Here is a 16,135-nt window from a genome sequence, read left to right as displayed (position 1 = left end):
AGGCTGTGGCGAGCTGCGTCTCCGCAGTCACAACACGCTCCTGAACACAGCCCTTCTCGACGTGACAGCAACCCAAGTTGTGAATAGTATGTGAGGACACGGCTGAGTTAAGGGACTTTTGCTCTGCCGGGCAAAGCCACTTCCACATGGATCTATAAAGCACGGCATGATTTTAAGCTTATCCACCTACAGCATTCCTTCTCCAGATGATACCCCAAGCTTTCACTGCAACAGGCTAAAACTCAAACTCACAGGTTTAATGCCGCAAAGGACTTCCGCCCTTTATCTTTTTAACCGATCTCGGTGACCTCGAATCAGGCCCCAAAAGTACTGACAGTCCCCTAAGGGAGGGAAACAGTGATGTGCCACCGGTAGCCCCACAGGCTGCAGCACCGAGCCTGCTCTGAGGCGATGTGGGCGTCGCCCACTCTGTCGTCCCGCCACCATGACGAGGCTCCCCGTGGAGCGCAAGCGGCGCTGCTCCGCGGACACCAAACCAGCATAAATCGTTCTTCCAGAGACCTTCCCGGTTACCAAAAGCCCCCATCTTTTCCCCGCTCCGCCTGCGGGGGCAGGCGCACCCCACTTCAGTGAACTGATGAAGGACAGCAGCGCGCATGCGCACAGCCCACCGGCAGTGGAGACCCACGGAGGGGGAAGCAGGAGGAGGCGGTGGTTTCTTTCTGCGCCTGCGTGGCGTGCGGGGCTCCCGACGCGTGCGCGGTGCCGGCCTGTCAGTGCCTTCCCGCGGGGCGGGCTGCACCCGGTAAGTGAGAGCCGTGGCTTTTTCCGCCCCGCGCCAGTGCCCTGGTCGGTGAGCGAATCTGCGCTGTCTCCTGCAGGGATGTCGCGACCGCAGTCTGTCAGCGGGAAGCGGGAGGAGGGACGGGCTGGGCTGGGCCAAACCGAACACATCCAGGGAGACCCTCGGGATGATGAGGCCGAAGCGGGTGCTGAGGGCTCCTCTGGCGTGGCCGCCGTCCGAGGGCCTCTGCCGAGCCCGGTGGAGCTCGGTGCGGCGGGACTGCAGCCTTTCTTGCGTGCCCGGGGTCAGGTGTCCGTCTTCGGCCCGGCAAGGATGGGCACCTGCGTCAATGCAAGTAATTCGAGTTGACCCGTCTCCCACAGGGAGTGCGGCCGGGAGGAGCTGGGCGGCGCTGGGGCTGCCGGCTGGGGTTGCCACGGCTTCCTCTGGGCTTTGTTTTGGGGGTTGTGTCCCAAACCTGGGTGTCCCTGCGCGCCTCTAGCTCAGAAGGTGGTTTCTGGGGCGGACAGGGGCCTCCGCTGTGAAAGCATCGCCCCGCTGGTTGGCTGCTCGGCTCCCTGCCGGAGGATAAGGATGTGCTTGTAACTGAAGCCTTTCCAGGGCTGCTCGGGACTTTCTTTTGTTTGCTTCTCCCAGTACTTTGCTCTGAAGGTGTTTGTGGTTTTGACTCACAGCCTCTGTGCAAAGCTGACATGTTTTTTTTTAAGTTTGTGCTTCCTTTTGAATGGTTGGTAGTTGTGCAACAACCTGTCTACCTCAGCAAGTTAGTATGTAATCGGTTAGATTACACTATGCTGACTGCTGATTTTGTTCATGAAGTCTACTTAATGTGTCTGGGTAGTGGCTCTGTGGGTTAAAGCTGTCTTAACTCTGCTGAATGTAGTCAGAGTTGTTAATAAAGGAGTAAGTCAGTATAAAGCTCTCTACTACAGATATAATTTCTGTAGTAAATTCATATTTTAAATTTTTTAAAAAAAGCATATATAGCATAATAATATATAATAGCTTTTGTCCCTGGAAGCATTCAGAAAACATGTAGATGAGGCCCTCTGTGACATCGTTTAGTGGTGGCCTTGGCAGTCCTGGGGTAATGGTTGGACTTGATCTTAAAGGCCTTCTCCAACCTAGCTGATTTTTATGATCCTATGAAATGGATTGGGCTAAACAAAACCGCTGTATTTATTCAAAAGTGTGAGTGCTAGGAATAGGTTCTCCACCATGACATGTCGAGTATGAAGTGACAGAATTGTAGAATGATTTGGGTTGGAAAGGACCTCAAGATCATCTAATTCCAGCACCCCTGCCATGGGCAGGGACACCACCAGGTTGCTCAGAACCCCATCCAACCTGGCCTTAAACACTGCCAGGGACAGAACATTTGCCACTTCTCTGGGCAGCCTGTTCCAGTGCCTCACCACCCTCAGAGTAACATCTTATCTAAATTTACCTTCTTTCATTTTAAAGCCATTCCCCCTCATCACCTCACCGTGTGCCCTTGAAATGAAACATCATTTGAGCTAAACAGGCCATTAGGTAGAAAAGTGATGGGTATGATTGCACAGCTGAGGTAAAGACAGACATGAGTTTATGCTGTAGAAATAATTCTGAAATAAATGCATATGTACACGTGATTTTTGAAGATACTAGAGATGCAGATCGTGAGATACTGGATGAAGGAATTTGAGACATAGTCTTACATGCTAGCTCTTGGGAAACCTATCTTGGAATCTTTTGATTCCAGTAAGTTCTGAAATGACTAATTGTACTGATGCTGTACTGAGTCTGTCTGGGATGGGGTTAACTTTCTTCATAGCAGCCTTTATGATGCTGTGTTTTTAATCTGTAGCTAAAACAGTGCTGACAACACACCAGCATGTTGGCTATTGCTGAAGGCTGCTTGCCAGTGTCAAGGCTTTTTCTTTTTCCTGCTCTGCCCTCCTCTCCCCTTGAGTAAGCTGGAGATGCACAATAGATTGACAGAGAACACAACTGACCCAAACCAGCTGAAGGGAAACTCCCTACTGTATAATGTCATGCTAAGCAATAAAAGATGGGGTAGAGGAAGAATGGGAGTTTTTTGGCTTCCAGGGTGGTTGTTATTCAGAGACTATTTGGAGCATTAGTTTGCCAATGGGAGGTGGTGAGCAGTTGCCTTTGCTTCCCTTGTTGTGTTTTGCTTTTTGCTGGGGGGCAGGAGGTGTTTCCATTTTCCTATCAAACTGTCCTCTCAATCCATGAATTTTCTTGCTTTTGCTCTTCCAGTTCAGTGCACTTGGCACAGTTATTCATCAGATCACTATTCTGTTGAGATTAAGTGATGTGCTGGATACACGAATGCAGACTGCTTTGAAAGTAGGTATCTACTTTCAAGGAATAATATGGATATGGGAGAGTATAATCTGTAGTTTTAGCAGCAGAACATAAAATATTCTGCTTGATTACAAGACTGAAGACACAGATGGAAAAAAATTGGAAGGAGTGAGGAATTCCAGATGTTTTCCTTGAAGTTCTGTGGACACCATGTTCTTGCATCTTGGTAACTGGGATCTTGCCTGTTTTCTGTTAGCTAGTGAAGCTTGAGAGAACAGGTGTGGTTTGATGGACAGCAAATTTGACGTTTTCTGCATAGTAGTTTGCATGCATGTCTTGACTTCACAGAAATTCTGCTGGAGACTTAGGTGAAATACTTGATTAATTTTTCCTTGCATACCTACACCTCTGATGGACTGATACTGTGAGAAAAACTGAAAATAAGACTAGGAAAAAAAAATCATCCATCAGAAGTCTAAATGGAAGTGCCTTAGACTTAAGTCTCTGGGTCTGGAGCTTGCACAGCTATGTTTCTCTCCACTTCTGGTAGCAAATTTGACCTCTTGCTGCAGGGTGGCTCTGGTTCTCTCAGCTCCATCAGACTCTAGTTCAGGAAGAGTTAGGATTTTTGCTTATACCTGTTAGAAGATTCCTTTGTACTTGTCTTATTCCCCTTGTAATAGGTAAACCTATTCTCTGATCAGACAAAATCTGGTTTTTTTTTTAGATGAAGATTTGCTGGGGGTTTTGTTGGTGGAGGCTTGTGGGGGGTTTGGTTTGGTTTTTTTTGGTTTTATATTTGTTGTCGGTTTTGGTTTGGTTTCTGTAACTTACAGAGAGCAAGGCAAATGGAAAAATGGTAACAGGAGAGCATTTCAGATAGATAACCTAATGAAACAGAATTGACTATAAGTGCAATTCTTGTATAATTCTGCTTACTGCTCTGTAATATGGTCTAATGATGCTTCTGTCAAGTTGCACTGTTTTTACTGCCATAGTTCCCCAGTCGTTAACTTTGAAATGACACATAGCCATCAAATGAAAATAAAAATTATTTCTAAATATATATTGTATTTCATTTCAGTACTGTTAAATTATGAAGGCATTTTGACGTCCTAATCAACAATGGAGGAAACGGATAGGGAAGCAGTTGCAACAGCTGTTCAGAGAGTAGCGGGAATGCTTCAGCGTCCTGATCAGCTGGATAAAGTGGAGCAGTATCGCAGGAGGGAAGCTCGTAAGAAGGCTTCAGTAGAAGCTCGACTCAAGGTACAAACTTTGATAAACCTGGGTATCTGTGATGCAGCATCAATTTACCTTCCTTTACTTCCCCCTTCCCTCCCCTGCTGCTTTTTGATTCCACAGTTTCATCCACATAATTTTAAGCCATGGTTATATATCTTTGATCTGTGTCCAAAACAGAAACTTTGTGTCCTTAAAGTAACACAGCCAAATGCTGTACATCTTAATGAAATTTTATTCAAGCATTTCAAGTGTTCTTATGTCCTGTAACTTCGACAGTTTGTCCATGGACAGCTACCTTCATGGTGTGTAGCTTGTCAGCCACCTAACCTTTACCTTAATGACTGAATACTGAACTTGTAACAAAAAATCAATGGCTGCATCTGAAAAAGGTCAGTCCATGTAGTCTCTGGCTGTTACACGGGTTTATGGAAGATGGCTAAAATCTATGACACTCATGTGGAAGTGTACCCAATGATTCCCTCCTCATTCACATGTGTACATGTGAGTGCATGCAAACACATGCACATACACAGACATAGCCTAAAATATGAGTAAAGTCATTCTATGTTTAGTATCTCTATGTGACTTCTTCTGTCACCAGTACTTATTAGCCAACAGTTATTTTGACCGCTGTCTTAAGTAATTGGAGTAGAGCCTTAGAAAGGTGTTTTGGAAAATATTTTTTTGTTCACAATATAAAAATGTCTGGTATACACTGTATCTAATCTTATACTTCAGAATAAGTCTGTTTATCCCACAAGTATTTGATGGCACTTTCTCTATGGGAGGCTGGATGAAGTAGAAGAGACTTCCACAGTGAAAAAAATGTGTTTGCAAATTACATGTTAATTTTTGTCTGTAGCATAGAAACAGAACTTATGCTGATGACTTGGACTGGATTTTTCAGATTTAAGGCAGGAAGCATGTGGTGGGGTGTATTAATAATGGATCAGTTGTTTAGTTACTGTGAGCTATTTATAATACGTGAGTGGTCATTTACTTACTGTATGCTTCTGTTGACAGTGATGACTAAATGTATTTTTGTAAGCGTTGCAAATGCCTAAATCCACTTTATGGCTAGTTTCCATGTTATTTTCACTAAGTTACCTTCAGTCATCTATAGTGGCAAAATATCCCTTAAATGCATTTAGAGTGCATTCCTGAAACAAGTGATGGTGACATAGCACTTTTTCCCATAAGAATTACTATTTTGGATAGGATCAGAAAGATATGTGTTTTGAGCCCTGTTCCTAGGATGGCTTGGCTTTGGTTTTGTTTGGGGTTTTTGGTGGTTTTTTGGTTGGTTGGTTGCTTTGTTGGTTTTTTTTTTTCAATATGGTGAGGGTTGGTCCAGTCTATGATGAATACACATTCTAGGAAGCAAAGTCCACAATCCTAGGACATGCCTCTCCCCCTTCCCCCACTCCTCACCCCTCCCTGGCCCCATGTGATTAGTGGAACACAAACTGAACATGGGTGGATATCTGGATTTAGAATTTTTCTTGGCCGTTTGTGCTGGTGACTAAGATCAGTGATTGTTTTTGTTGAACATAATAAAGTTCCTGCTAAAGTTAAATAGGTGTAAGTGTGAATATGTCATACTTGAAGCTCTGCCTCAGAAGAAATTGTATTGAACAGTTAATGGTTGTGTGATTTTTTAAAGTACCTTATCCTCAGCTTCAAGAGATTGTATTTTGAATATTATCCAGAGTGTTTGAGTATCCTAATTACCTCAGTTCCTGTAGGGGAAAAATGTGTTAATGCAGCAGTTCTGTAAATAGATACTGTATAAAAATGCCTTAGGACTGCTTAATTGTACTGAGCCTGACAGGAAAATACAGCTTTAGCAATAAAATCAGCATGTCATAATTTGAAAGTACATAAACAGCAATAGTTTAAGAATCACTGCATTTTTCTGGGACTTTCCCAGTACATTTAAAACACAATAAATGTTGTTCATAGTTACCAGGATTTCCTCTTTGGCTTCTAGTATCAGACAAAATGTTCCACAACTGCCTAAACTTTTTGGCCTTAAACGTATGGCAAAAAATGTGTTTTGATCTTAGCAAACCCATTGCTATCTTATTTCTTTACTGGTTACAGCAAGTCCTTGAGATATGCAACTCTGTTTTCACTGATGTCTTGTCTTTGGCTTGTATTTGAAGTCTGTTACTTCCAGTTTCATATTCCACTCACCTGATTTCATCTTAGTCACATCTTTTAAAAAACACATGCATAAAAAACGTTGTGGATGTGATCTGATTTCTCTCACTCAGTATGCACTGTAATGTATGCTCTATAAGGTGCCTGGGATGTCGAATGATATTCAGGACTAACAGCTTATTCAACAAGGCTTTATTTCAAGTGTCACCTGTCACAAGACATACCTATGTCAATAACCTCTCTTTTTCCCAAAATTATGTAATACTTTATTATTGGTGTGGCTGTTGATGTTTCACAATGTTGAAATTTTATTCAGTTTTTGGTTTTGTTGTATCTTGACTGAATTCCTTTTGAGTTATTTTGGGGTTTTGCCTTCTGGCATAATAGACCAGAGGGTTTGGTTTTGGTTTTTACAGCATTTTCAGTTGCCAGTCAAATTTTGTTAATTGTTTTAGGAAAATGCTCTGTGAATCTGTACATACCAAGTATTGTGTTGAAACATCTGGATCAGCTTTATTCTGATATCCTTTGAAATTAATTTAAGAAGGAAATGTGAAGAAATCTCATTCTGCCTTCCCATGATCCTGGTTTAACATAGATTTATAATGATCATGATCTATCTACCTATGCTCCTGTATTAGCTTTGTAGCTGAACCAATTGTGTCTACGTCCTTGAAAACTAGATAAAACTTCAGAACTTAAAAAGGAAAAAAGAATAAGTACACATGCACAGAGTAAGTTACACATTTCTAGTAAGCTATAACACTACATTTTCAGGTGTGGTTTTTCTCTGAAAATGTTAGGTACAGAAATGAAAATGAATTCCTGAGAAATGCTGAAAATACAAAATGTATCGTGATCAATAAGAGTTCCTTCTTTGTCTTCTTCTTTGTATTTAAGGCAGCAATACAGTCACAGTTAGATGGAGTACGAACAGGTTTAAGTCAACTGCACAATGCACTTAATGATGTAAAGGACATTCAGCAGTCTTTGATAGATGTCAATAAGGACTGGAGACAGAGCATCAACACCATAGAAAACCTCAAGGATGTTAAGGATGCCGTAGTGCAACACAGCCAACTGGCAGCTGCTGTAGAAAATCTCAAGAACATATTTTCAGGTAATCTCGAGGTCTTTATATAATCTGTCACATACTGAAGGCACTTTAAAATCATACTAACAGCAGTCAGGTTTTCAAGTAATGTTGAGAACTTTAAACTTTGCTGGAAAAGAGAAATCACCTATGCATCATGTTAAGGGAATTAGCTGGTAACCATTTAATATATATCAAGTCTAAATTGTGCTGTAAGAACTTCCAGTCTAGCCTATCTCATCATCAAACACAAGTCACAAAGAAGTTTCTTGCTGGCAGTCAGTAGCACCAATGACATGTGTAGTATAAAAGACTGAAATATGCAAGTGGCATGTACAGAAAGAACATTCAGAAAGATCTGGAATGTTACCAGTGAGTTGGGCACCTGCAGCAAGCCTGTTGGGTAAAAATAGTTCCAAATGATTTTGAGGAGCAAAAGCTTTGTGCAAGCAAGGTGAAATATGAAAGGGCATGATCTCCAGTCAATGATTCCCTGCAGCCTTTCTCACACAACAGCCTCCAAGGATTTCCATTAATGTTACAAGCCTAAGTATAAACTACCTGAAGTTCAGTTTCAGTCTTTGCTTCAAAACCAGGCATCATAATCACAGAAAGCAACTCATGCATAAAGGAGTTATACATGGGAGACCCTTCTTCCTTGCACCACTGCACAAGTGTGAAGGTTTACAAAATTAAATAAGATGAATATTTTATAACGGGTACTGTAAAGATAAAGAAAATAGGATTACCTCTGTCCTCTTATGCAGCCTTTTTGGTGCACATTCCATTCCATCTTGAATCAGGGTGAATTCCTTGCCAGGACTTTCCTGCTTGTAAGTAATTTTAAGAGTGTTTCCCCTATAATGAGGGCTAAACCTATCATACCATTTTGATTTCATTTGAATAGGCTTTTCTTTCCTCTTCTCTGCTTATAGTAACTCAATGTACCTATAAAGAAAAATTGTTTCCCATTTGTACCACATTGATTTAATTTCTGTAAGAGTGCATCCCACTGCTACAATACCAAACTGTAATACATTTGGGTGGCTGCTTAAAGAGAGTAATATTTACAGTCAGTGCCTAGCATTGCATGTAAGCAACAAAGAACAGCAAGAACAACAAAATCTTGTATGTTACAATGCTGACTTATTTTGGGGATGTTAGTTTTTTTTGCACTGAATGCAGTTGAGACAATGCCTTTACTGGCATTCTGAGAAGCTTTTAGTGTGAAGCATCTCCTGTTGGGATTCTTAAACAATATAGTTGTTGATAACTTCACTCTGAACAAAACAAGTATTTTATAAACCAAGTTGTTTTCAACATGATTAATGATTGTGTATAAGTGTCTTTTCAGACCTTTTTTGGGGGACACCAGTTTTATCACTGGCTGTCTTTTTTGCAGTGACCATTTTTCTGTTGAGATTTTTCAGTTCTTCTCCCCCCAGGATCCTAACCCTCTTCTCTAGTATTCTTCAAATACTGAAAAACAACAAAGAAAAAGAAAAATCTTATAAAAACTTTAGCAGCATAGGTAATTATCCCTATTCTTACTTTGTGCTTTAGGCAGGCAAAAACTTCCTGCATGAAGGAGGTAAAAATCAGTATTATTTGGTGTAGGTAGCATCAGGGTAAGCAGGGTGACTTTTAGTCAGGCAAGTTAAATGTCTTTTGTAGAAGATACAAGAAAGCTCGTACTGCAATTTGTTTCATAGTAGATTTTCATGGATTTTTATTTCCTTTTAAGAGGGGGTGGGAGAGAGAGAAAAAAGAGAAAGGAAATAATGTTCTCTTGGCACTGTGATCTTTGTTTAGCGACTGATCAAAATGGAGCATTTTAATAAGTAATGGATAAAGACATTCAGCATTTACTAACAACTTTTGAGTACTTAACAGTAATTTCCTTTAAATTATTTCAAAATAATTACTAGAGGTGTTCTTCAGCTTGTTTCCTAGTGCTTTTATTGTATTTATCTCTGTATTTTGACTGTGTTGTTTTATTCTATGTTCTTTTCTGCTTGTCTGCCTATCTTTCAGTTCCAGAGATAGTCAGGGAGACCCACGATCTGATTGAGCGAGGGGAACTTCTGCAAGCTCATCGAAAACTGATGGATTTGGAATGTTCTCGTGATAACCTGATGTATGAGCAATATCGCATGGACAGCAAAAACACACATGACATGAACCTCATCCATACATACTTTGGGGATATGCAGAAACTTTCTGAGGAGTTGGCAAAGCAACTTTGGATGGTGGTTCAAAGGTCTCTTGTTACAGTCCGTCGAGATCCAACCTTGCTCGTTTCTGTTGTTAGAATAATTGAGAGGGAAGAGAAAATAGACAGGCGCATGTTAGACCGGAAAAAACAAACTGGGTTCATACCTCCTGGCAGACCAAAGAAGTGGAAAGAGAAGATGTTCAACATTTTGGATAGAACTGTGAGCACACGAATTGAAGGCACTCAAGCAGATACTAGAGAATCTGACAAAATGTGGCTCGTGCGCCATCTAGAAATCATACGTAAATATGTCGTTGATGACCTGCTTGTGGCTAAAACCCTTCTGGATCAATGTTTTCCTCCAAATTATGACATTTTCAACAAATTGCTAGACATGTACCATCAAGCTTTGTCTACCCGCATGCAAGAGCTAGCTGCAGAAGACCTGGAAGCAAATGAGATCGTTAGCCTTCTAACTTGGGTTTTAAATACATACAAAAGGTAAGGTCCCCATCTCTTTTCTGTTAGCAGTAGCTGAGAGTAAGCATGCAAAACACAGTCTATGTGCTAATATTTGCATGTCTGTTAACATATAAGATACCTTTCCTATGGAGACAGGCTGAGAGAGTTAGGTTTGTTCAGCCTGGAGAAGAGAAGGCTCAGGGGATACCTTAGAGCAGCTTCTAGTACCTGAAGCAGGCATACAAGAAATCTGGAGAGGGCGTTATTACAAGGGTGCATAGTGACAATGCAAGGGGAAATGGTTTTAAACTGAAAGAGGGTAAATTTAGGTTAAATATAAAGGAAGAAATTCTTCACTATGAGGGTGGTGAAACACTGGCACAGGTTGCCCAGAGAAGCTGTGTCTGCCCCATCCCTGGCAGTGTTCAAGGCCAGGCTGGATAGGGCATTGAGCAATCTGGTCTAGTGAGAGGTATCTCTGCCTCTGGCAGAAGGATTGAACTAGGTAATCTTTAAAGATCCCTTTCAAGCCAAACAATTCTATGGAGACCATGGGTCACTGGAGCCTGTGGACCCATAAAGTCAGCAATTGGAAAGACTGGGGTGTGTTGAAGTATAAGCATCCGCAACTAGGGTAGGAGCCACAGTGGGGACTGGAACTAGATGGTCTTTAAGATCCCTTCCAGCCCAAACCATTGTATGAGTCTATGCAACCAAAGAGGGCAGCAGTAAAGAACTTGTTCATTTCATGGTTGTTATGCATTTGCTTCCTGGAAACTGCTCCTTAAAACTTGCTTGCATTTTCTAATGTGATTTTGAGCTGTTTTGTACGCTTAAAGTTTTAATGCCTTTGAAGTTTTAAGGTTAAAGACCTGCTTGAAGCTACCATTACCTTGTATTTGTATGCCAGTACTGGGAAAGAGCAGAAGAAACTGAGAGCTTGTGTGTGAAATAGAATTGTTGTTGGCCACAGCCCCAGAAGATCTGTATGGTTAACAACTTTCTATTGTTCCTTCTTACGGGGGCTGGGACTGTTTCAGTGTTGTTTCATTGATGTTAAATGGAAAGAATGTAGTAACTTCCTTCAGGTTTTCTCTCAGAACTGTGTAGCGATTTGCGTATTTAGAAGAATTTCTGCTTACAGGTTTTCTCTTAAACTCTTTTGTATTGTGCAATTTGAAGGATTTTTTTTTCATCGTCCAAGTAGAAACAGCTCAAAAGGCAACTGTTTAGTTTCTGCTGGCATGTAGTTACTAGAGCAACTGATTTGTTTGGGGAAAAAGTGATGCTAGCCTTTCTGTGGCTCATGGCTTTGATCCTGTTCTTGAGAGCTGGCACTGACCCAGAATCCGTGCTGTGTACACTTTTGCTGCCTTCAATTGTTCAATCTCACTGATTCAACAAATTGCATGCTTAATAGGTAATAATATGATAATAGCATATAGGGAATAGGCAGGAGATAAGGCTGTTTATAGAAATTGTACAGAACAGTATTAAGATTCATTTTGTGTTCAGTACTCTTTGTAATCCTTGCTCTACTCTGTGAAGTTCTGGTTTTTTAATCTTTGCAAGGAACAATAAGGAGCACCCACTAAGGCATACTTGCATACCTGTGCAGAATGTATGAAACATGAAGCTACTAATAAAGAGTTGAGTTCATTGGCCTATTCTTTGTTAATAGAAGGCCAGAGCAATAACTCCATAGCGAATGAAAATCAGGAACATGTGAATCCTTCTACCTATGGGGATGTGGCCTCAGTAGAAATTCTGCTCCCAAGTTCTTCACAGCACTGAGGTTGACGTTCCAGTAAGGCAATTCTTGGTCTTAAAATTGACCTTCTACCTTCCCCCAGAAAGCAGAGCAGATTGCAACGGAATTAGATGATTCGGAGCTAAATCTCTCTCAATATCTGTTCTGTCATACAAAGAGGGAGCAAAGCCAGCATTGTAACTGTTTACAAAGCAAAAAAAACCAAAAGGGATTGCTCCTACAGCAGGCTGCGTGGCTCATAGCACCTGATGGTATTGTCTTGTGAAGGCAGTGAAACAGTAAGAGTAGATGCAGTGCAAGATACCTGAGAATGCACTTCTCCCTTGTATCTTCATGTAATAAGTGTGATGGAAATTAGAGGAAATATCTCAGGAAAAAGAAATGAGACTTTGAGTTTCTTCCCTTTAAAATAAAAAAAAAAAATAAAGAGGGCAGCACAATAATTCTATTCTTATAGATTACAGTAAACTGTTATAAAGAGGTTGATATTTAGCTTTTGTCTATGTTTGTAGTGGACAGTGGAAGAAGGAATAGTCTCAGGACTGGGAATGGGGAAAAGTGCTGAAGCGGAATATTTGCAGAGCTTACCAAATCTCAGTTGCTGGACATGTCTTATAGCTATAGAAAATGTATTGTGTGTTATGTTTATATGTCATGGTTAAGGTGTGAAGGAGGGTGGCCTATGTGACACCATGAGAATTGTTTCTGTGACATGCTTTTACCTGCACCAAAAAAAAAAGGTTTTAAGCTGCTCTTACATTCCTTGTTCACTTCTGTGGAACACTGAATGGTAGAAGCTAGTTTTGTCCTTTATAATCTTTCTCTAATTCCATTAAATGTAACCGAATGTTAGAGGGAACATAAGTATTTGTATTTGCATATTCCAGCTGCACTTCAAAGCCAGCTGAGAAAATACTAATTAAGAGAAGCAGTATTGAGGGTGTCTTTTCTGTGTAATGAACTGGTAAGGAAGTCATGCATTACTTCTGTTTACAGTATTTCCAAGAGAGGTGTTTTAAAGGTGTCCTATTTTTTCCCCACGAGAACTTGTCTTAGAATCTGTTTTTAGAACTGTATTCAGCTCTCGGCTGAGAAGTGATGCTGCATGTGGAAAAATAGCCTTTAATATTTGAGTGGGTTGTAGTTTTACTGTGCTAGATGTATTTGTCTTTCATATTTAAATCAATGAGAGCTTTGGAAACATATTGCTATTACTAAGTCTTTACCAGGTTGGGACCAGGACTCTACCTGGTCTAAAATCCAGGCATTTAGGGGAAAAAAAATAAAGTCTTGTAAGATACTGATGCCCGTATTTTTTTAACAGCATTTTGTCAGATACTGATCAAGTGTTGACAAAACTGGTGAGGGTTCACAAATATTGCTACGGGCATTGCCAACAATCTCACTCTCAGGAAGAACAAAGGAAATAGTACTATGCATCTAAGTGGATGTTGTCTCTGGATCAAGTACCTCTTTTTACAAGGCAGAGCAGGACTGGGAGCAAGCTTGACACAGGAAGCAGAATAGCAGCTTTTAAAATGTTAGTTTCCAGGTAGTACGATTCTGAATTTTCAACTTTACAATAAAATGTGTTTGTTGGTTTTTGTTTTTGTTTTTTTGAAGGGAAGTAAAGTAACTCTTCCCTATAATTAAAAGCCTCCTAACACTTCTAAGAGCATTGCCAATCACTTCCTTTCCCCCAGATGTTGAGTTGTTGCAAACAGGAAAGAGAACTTGTGGTAATGTATAGTATAGTAAGAATTTTTGTCTCTGGTGGCTAGAGGTAGAAGCCTGTTTGGGGCTTCACTTGATAAGCTTTGAGAAAGATTTAATGTCTCTGAGGCCTTTTGAAGTAGGGAATGATAATATAATGAGGGTAGAAATAACTTCCTATATGGCACAGTGCCAGAGACAACTTCTCACAATTCCCCTGAACAAGCTTAGAGCAGGTCCTGCTATTATGTGTATTCTTTATGTAAACAGCAAGAGAACAGAGTTCAGTTTTCTAGATGGCTTGAGCCATGTAAAATATCTTCAGTCTCTTTTCCTACAGGCTCAGGAAGAAGCTACAAATGTAAAGTGTTCAGTTGCAATAGCTTTTATAGTTTCAAATGCTGAAATGTTGGGGTTTTTTAGCAGTTAAGCATTGTATGAGGTTTTTTTTTTTTTAGTGCTTTGACATTTTTTTTCATGACATGGAAGCACCACTACGCTCACCTACTGCATGTACCCAGAGCACTTTAACTTGCAGAAATACACACAAACTAAACACTTGTTTAAGATTTCTTTTTTAATTTGCTATTTGTTTTTTATAGTTGCCACTACAAATATAGAATTTGTGGCTTCCTTCTCCAAGCACACTAAAAATGGAATGTGGAACAATTTATGTGTTATGATTGAATGTATTTCCATCAACAGTTAATAATGCATTCTCTAAAGAGTTTGGTTTAGAGTGATTGTTTTTTAAAGCATAAAATATTAAAAGCTCTTGCTATGTCGCGTTTTGGCATAGCTTTGGGTTTTTTCGGTTACACACGCAACTCATTATACAATCTTATATAGATGCAAAATATCACTTTAATGAAATGCGCTTTTGATTTGGCATGTGAGGTGCCCCTTCCTTTTAGGGGTATTCTCTACCAATACAGGAAAGAGTTAGATTTTCTTTCAATGTATTTTAGCTTTGATACAGATGTGATACAAGTAGCAAAGCAGAAGCTTTTTTTGAGAAACTTGACGGGAGGATTTGGTACTTTTCACTGATCTTTCCCATTCTAAAGTTCAGAATGTGTAAATTATCTGTCATTACCTCTTAAACTTAAAATACATGTAAAATTGGCCCCTATTAAGAGCCCACAGGTTGAACCAGTTGGCTTTTACTCAGTCTCAAGCAGTTGCTTATTCTCCTATGTAAAAGTTAGAAACACATGAAAGGGCTGAATTTTTAAAATGCCTGTAATATGTGTTTTTAACATATGCTGGGCTATAGCTTTTGCATCCTGTTCTTTCTATTACATAGTTTTACTTACATTCCCTGTAAATGCAGTTATTGTTGCAGTTACTATTAAGAACTCTCTGAAATGTGTAGCTATTGGAAAACTGCCCATTACAGTGGTCGTGCAAAAAAAGCTGATTAGTTTTTAACTTTTTACCAAATTTTTTCTACTAATCTGTAATGTTTCTCTTTCTTTGCTTGTTTTTTTTTTAAACTCAGTACAGAGATGATGGGAAATTCAGAACTGTCTCCTGAAGTGGATGTGAATTCTCTGGATGCTCTGATTTCACAAAATGTGGTAGACCAGCTTCTCAGCAAGTACATGTCGACACTTACTGTGAGTAATGATTATGCAAAAATAAGTTTAGATGCGTTTATGGCAGTGTTAACACCTTGGTGCTGTTCTTCCATCAGAGGAAACTAATGTGTTGAATGTGAACTTGGTATAGCTACTTTTATAGATTTTCATGTGCTATGCGTAAGTCTGTTTATAAAATTGTATTGTGGTGACTTTATAGATTTAAATCATGCCATTTCAAGGAATAATTATGCTTTACAGACTGTATTTATCATAGCTTATTAGAAAGGAGTTATTAATACATGTAAATTCATAGCTATAATATGTTAGGTATTACTATACTGAAAAGCCATTGAATGCAGTTGGTCCCTATAGTAACCATGTCAACATTTAATACAGATGTGATCTTTTCAAGGTAATCAGGATATTCATGTTTGCCAGACTGATTCTTTTAACAGTCTTTTTCCTTTCAAGCCTGTGAACTGCATGAGCATGATTTCCTTTTGTGGATGCCATTTTAAGTGCATCTTAACGAAGAAGAGATGTCTTTAGATTTATCCTAAGCATCACTGGAAATTGGCCAACTGCACGGCAAAAGAATCAGTACATGTTTGTCAGGTTTTTAGATGTATTTTTCTTTAGAGATTAGGGTAGTTGGAACTTTGGACTTACTGTTCGTACATTGTTCAATTGAATTCCTCCTCCTCCTAAGTTTAGGAACTCTGCCAAGCAGAGGAGGGAAATTTTTCTACTCCTTTGGATGTGCCAGCTGCTAAAATATGTCCAGCAACAGCAACTACTTGGCCTTGGTATCACA

General features: G+C 40.1%; 1 protein-coding gene across 4 annotated transcripts in view; it reads left to right on the top strand.

The window, feature by feature from the left end:
* The first annotated feature begins 662 nt into the window (after positions 1–662).
* Positions 663–16,135, top strand: part of EXOC3 (exocyst complex component 3) — a 31,117-nt gene continuing 15,644 nt past the window's right edge. Inside the window, exons 1-5 of one of the 4 annotated variants that reach the window (XM_061448992.1) lie at positions 663–766; positions 4,161–4,345; positions 7,385–7,604; positions 9,612–10,293; positions 15,240–15,357. In XM_061448992.1, the coding sequence (XP_061304976.1) occupies positions 4,202–4,345; positions 7,385–7,604; positions 9,612–10,293; positions 15,240–15,357 (1,164 nt within the window). In that variant the 5' untranslated portion in view covers positions 663–766; positions 4,161–4,201. Of the gene's footprint in view, positions 815–3,034; positions 3,119–4,160; positions 4,346–7,384; positions 7,605–9,611; positions 10,294–15,239; positions 15,358–16,135 lie in introns of those variants that run through there. The other 3 variants (XM_061448990.1, XM_061448989.1, XM_061448993.1) reach the window with 3 other exon arrangements.

The sequence above is a fragment of the Pezoporus flaviventris genome, unplaced genomic scaffold (genome assembly GCF_033815535.1).
Source record: "Pezoporus flaviventris isolate CSIRO_AGI_PZ_B2104156 unplaced genomic scaffold, CSIRO_AGI_Pfla_v1 ptg000007l, whole genome shotgun sequence".
Classification (NCBI taxonomy): Eukaryota; Metazoa; Chordata; class Aves; order Psittaciformes; family Psittacidae; genus Pezoporus; species Pezoporus flaviventris.
Note: the sequence above shows the minus strand (reverse complement) of the source record. Positions and strands in the feature narration are given on the sequence as shown.